The 5069-nt window shown below is 35.8% G+C and overlaps 1 protein-coding gene across 1 annotated transcript in view; it reads left to right on the top strand.

The window, feature by feature from the left end:
• ST8SIA6 (ST8 alpha-N-acetyl-neuraminide alpha-2,8-sialyltransferase 6) overlaps positions 1-5069 on the top strand; it is a 165418-nt gene that overhangs the window by 154936 nt on the left and 5413 nt on the right. The window contains exon 7 of the mRNA XM_010860071.1: positions 1544-1656. Coding sequence (XP_010858373.1) covers positions 1544-1656 — 113 coding nt within the window. The remainder of the gene's footprint in view (positions 1-1543; positions 1657-5069) is intronic.

Below are 5069 nucleotides of genomic sequence, written 5' to 3'. Positions count from 1 at the left end.
ACGTATAATATCATATATGGAATGAGTCGCCAGTCCAGGTTCGATGCACGATACTGGATGCTTGGGGCTGGTGCACTGGGACGACCCAGAGGGAAGGTATGGGGAGGGAGGAGGGAGGAGGGTTCAGGATGGGGAACACATGTATACCTGTGGCGGATTCATTTCGATATTTGGCAAAACCAATACAATAGTGTCAAGTTTAAAAATAAAATAAATAAAAAGAGAGAATAACACGCACACACACAAAAAAAGAAGAAGTGAATTTTGAGAAAAAAAAAAAAAAAGAGAAGTGATGTTCCTCTGGGCAAGTGCAGTGAAAGATGGAGGGAGGGGGGGATGAAAAGTAATAAATATACTCCCTGCCCCTTAAGTACCTACGTTCACATTCTAGAGACAAAACATGTGAATCAGGACCTTGTATTGTGGAAGTCTGTGCTGACATCCTTGCTTCTGATTAAGGTCACCATGACTTCCAGAAAAGTGACCGGCAAAGGCCAACAACACTGTCCAACTGACCAGTTATTTTCAGACTGTGAAGGATTTGGTCATAGTGAAGGGTCTTTGGGGATTGGCTAGTTGGATCCTTGAAGGAAACAAAAATGATTCTGGTCTTGGAAATGAATTGGAAGTAAATCAGCACAGAGTGACTAGGCTTCCTCAAAGCACTGTGGCTGATCATTTATGGAGACAGCAGGCGTAAATTTCCTGTCATCACTGAGCCTGAAGATCTCACTATTTAAGAAGCACAGAGAACTTTTGCTAAATTAACTGTTAATTTTATGGCCAAGAATAGAGAATTTAATGCAACTTTATAATTGCTTTATTTTTGGCTGAAAATGGTCCTGTTTGTCGGAAAGACCCATGTGAAATTTTGTCATCCTCAATTTATTTACTTAGTTATGGGATGTAAAAAACATTAAAGTACATTTTAAAAGCAAATGTATTATATTTAGTATTTTTACATTAAATTGTATATGATATGCTATGTATTCCTCTCAAGAAAGATGAAACTTAGGTTTACGGGATTTCTTTTTCTTTCTTTTTTTAAAATTTTATTTATTTATTATTTTTGGCTGTGCTGTGTATCTTCATCGTTTCACCCTGGCTTTCTCTAGTTACGGCAAGTGGGGCTACTCTCTAGTTGTGATGCACGGGCTTCCCGTTGCGGTGGCTTGTCTTGTGCAGCACAGGCTCTGGGCACACAGGCTTCAGTCATTAGAGTTCACAGGCTCCAGAGGGTGCAGGCTTCAGTAGCTGTGGTGCACAGGCTTAGTTACTCCATGACAAGTGGAATCTTCCCAGATCAGGGATCGAAGCTGTATCCCCTGCATTGGCAGGCAGTTTCTTAACCACTAGACCACCAGGGAAGTCCTACAGGATATCTTATGATTAGTCAGAAGTTGATTAACATGCTAGGGTATTGCTTCTTATTCTTTTTCTTTCCTTAGTATATGTAAAACTTCAGCTACTTGAATTAAGCTGACAATGTTTATGGTTCTAAAACTAAAGATATTTATGGCAGTTTTTCCCTTTCTGTTGATAGTTCCAGCCTTTTGTGGGATACTCTTTTAATCAGTGTGCAGTGGTTGGAAACGGGGGAATTTTAAATCAGTCTCTCTGTGGAGCTGAAATCGATAAAGCTGACTTCGTTTTTAGGTAAGTACTATCAAATTGTTTTTTTTTTTTAAATCCAAGATCAGTTCAATATTTTAAAGGAATAGTCTAAAGATACTCTGTTTAAATTTTGATCTTTGAAATTTATTGCTTAAGCCTACAATTTATCTGGTTTGTTTTCTGAAGTGTTAAATGGATCATGAGTTCCTTTGAATGTTGATACCAGAAGGATAAAACTGCTATGCTTACTAAACTTTCCAGAAACCCTGTATGAAATCATGGTGAAAGAGGATCTTCACTGAAGGACTTGTCAGAGACTTCAGGGTATCAAGGATAACTTTTTTTTTCTTAAACAGCATTTCAAGAAAACTTTGTTTTCAGGTAATACTTATGAAAATGCTGACTTAGATTTTGTATAGCATAAATAAACATCATTGTTTATTTAGATTTCTAAATAAACATCATTGTTTATTTCTAAATAAACATCTAAATAAACTTTGTTTAGTTAGATTTCTAAATAAACATCATTGTTTATTTAGATATCTAAATAAACATCATTGTTTATTTAGATTTCTGGCCTGAAATTTAAGTGGGGGAAAATGTGGCTTGTAAAATTCTGATCTTTTAAAATGTTTATATCTCAGTACAAGCTAGCTTGCCAAAAACAGAAGCAAAAGTGGTTTCTATGTGTTTCTGAACTAATAAGACAAAGCAGAGAGCATCTCCACTTTCAGAACATGATGGAAAGATGATTCATCCTTGTGAGGATGGATTTCAATTGAAATGTACCTTTTCATAAAGTTGAAATCTGTTTCTTCCTATTTCATGAGCAATGATTGCATGCATCTGAGGAAGATCCTTTGATCTTTATTGATTTAATGCTGCCCTTTTTATTAGCACATGAAAAGGAAATACAGTTTTGGATCAGGAGCTCCCCCTCAGTTTAATCTCATTTAGAATTTTATGCTGAAAGTAATGACAGAACAACAGACCTGGCAGTCCAACAAGTATTGTGTTCCTCATGATGAATGTGGAAATGGTGAATACCTGCATGATTTAGCCATTTTGCTAAAGTACTCAGTATGGAAAAGCCAGGGGGGAAAATAAATAATTCTTCTCATAATAGACTTGTTATAGACTGAAAATTCCCAAAACATCTGGGGTGAATGTTATGCCTAAATATCCATTTTACTTTATAACACGTATAAGAAATACAAGTTTAGGTTTAACAAGCAGAAAAAACAACAACAACTCAACAGCTACTTAATTTATAACTCTGAAATAAATGTATATATTCTAGATTCTGCATTTGCTGATGCCAGGTATTTTTCTGAATAGAAATACTTTTTTTTTTAAATTTTTTCAGAATATAAATACTAACTTCAATACTTTTGAAGTTAGCCTTCCAAACATAAAGGTCAGATGGGGGCTATACATAGTTGATGTCATTAAAATTCATTTAATGTTTAAGCCTATATCGATTTTGGCCATACATGTTTTATAGTTTATAAAACCATCTGGAAACTGCTTGTGATTTTTCATTTCAGAAGATTGGGAGCTGTCAATTAAAAGTGTAAGGAACAAGAATAGGTGTTGAGTGGCTTCACTGTACTTTATATATGCAATACACAATATTTCCCCTATGGGTCTCCAGTGATATCATATTGGAAATCATTGTTGAGTCTTCAAAAGGATATGAAGTAGTTATGTTCTGGAAAGTAGATTTGTTACAGGAAGTCCACTAATGAAGATATTTCTGTGGCCTGTTATCTATGATTAATATTTGTTTTTTCCAAAGTGCCATCTTTGTTTTAGGATGTATCTTTTTTATCAGTGAGGGAAGTACATGTTTCATTTATTCATATATTTCACAGAGGATGAAATAGATTATTTTAACCTCAGGAGCATTACAGAACACAGTCAAGTTTAAACAGCTTTCCTCAGAGATGCTCCCTTTGTATGTATAGCTTTAAAGAAATGGTCTACTTGAAATTCTGTAAATGATACTTAGGGAGTCGTAACCAACTTTCCCTTTTTTTGTGACAAGAATATGCTTACTCAAAATTACAATTCTTAATTTGTTTTCCAATTTAAAAACCAATTAGTACTCAAAAGAGGATGAGAACATCAATATGAAAGCATCATTATAAGAACATTAGAGCTTTATTTATTAACAGCTTAATTTGGTGGAAAAACTATCCATATGGGAATCAGGAAATCTTTAATTTTTTATATACTCTTTGCTTCTGGCAGACATTATAACCATAATGACAATGCCTCAATTTTTAAAAATTTGTAAATTGACAATAATACCTAACAGAAGCCAAATATATTAAGAAAAGGTGGCAAGAATACACAGAAGAACTATACTAAAGAGATCTTAATGACCCAGATAACCCCAATGGTGTGATCACTCACCTAGAACCAGATATCCTGGAGTCCGAATCAGATGGGCCTTAGGAGACACCACTGTGAACAAAGCTAGTGGAGGTGATGGAATTCCTATATCAAATCCTAAAAGATGATGCTGTGAAAGTGCTGTACTCAATGTGGCAACAAATTTGGAAAACTCAGCAGTGGCCACAGGACTGGAAAAGGTCAGTTTTCATTCCAATCCCAAAGAAAGGCAATGCCAAAGAATGCTCAAACTACTGCATAGTTGCACTCATCTTACATGCTAGCAAAGTAATGCTCAAAATTCTCCAAGCAGGGCTTCAACAGTACATGAACTGAGAACTTCCAGATGTTCAAGCTGGGTTTAGAAAAGGCAGAGGAACCAGAGATCAAATTGCCAACCTCCGTTGGGTTTTTGAAAAAGCAAGAGAGTTCCACAAAAACATCTACTTGTGCTTTATTGACTATGCAAAAGCCTTTAACTGTGTGAATCACAACTGAAAAATTCTTAAAGATATGGGAATACCAGACCACCTTACCTGCCTCCTGAGAAATCTGTATATAGGTCAAGAAGCAACAATTAAACGTTGTACAACAAACTGGTTCCAAATTGGGAAAGGAGTATGTAACAGCTGTATATTGTCAACCTGTTTATTTAACTTATGCGCAGAGTACATCGTGCACAATGCCAGGCTGAATGAAGCAAAAGCTGGAATCAAGATTGCGGAGGGAAATGTCAATAACTTCAGATATGCAGATGCCACCACCCTGATGGCAGAAAGTGAAGAGGAATTGAGGAGTCTTTTGATGAAAGTGAAAGAGGAGAGTGAAAAAGCTGGCTTAAAACTCAACATTCAAAAAAACTAAGATCATGGCATCCAGTCCCATCACTTCATGGCAAATAGATGGGTATCAATGGAAATAGTGAGAGATTTTATTTTCTTGGGCTCCAAAATCACTGCAGATGGTGACTGCAGCCATGAAATTAAAAGACACTTGCTCCTTGGAAGAAAAGCTATGACCAACCTAGAGAGCATATTAAAAAGCAGAGACATTATTTT

Source organism: Bison bison, unplaced genomic scaffold (assembly GCF_000754665.1).
Source record: "Bison bison bison isolate TAMUID 2011002044 unplaced genomic scaffold, Bison_UMD1.0 scf7180017864461, whole genome shotgun sequence".
Lineage (NCBI taxonomy): Eukaryota > Metazoa > Chordata > Mammalia > Artiodactyla > Bovidae > Bison > Bison bison.
Note: the sequence above shows the minus strand (reverse complement) of the source record. Positions and strands in the feature narration are given on the sequence as shown.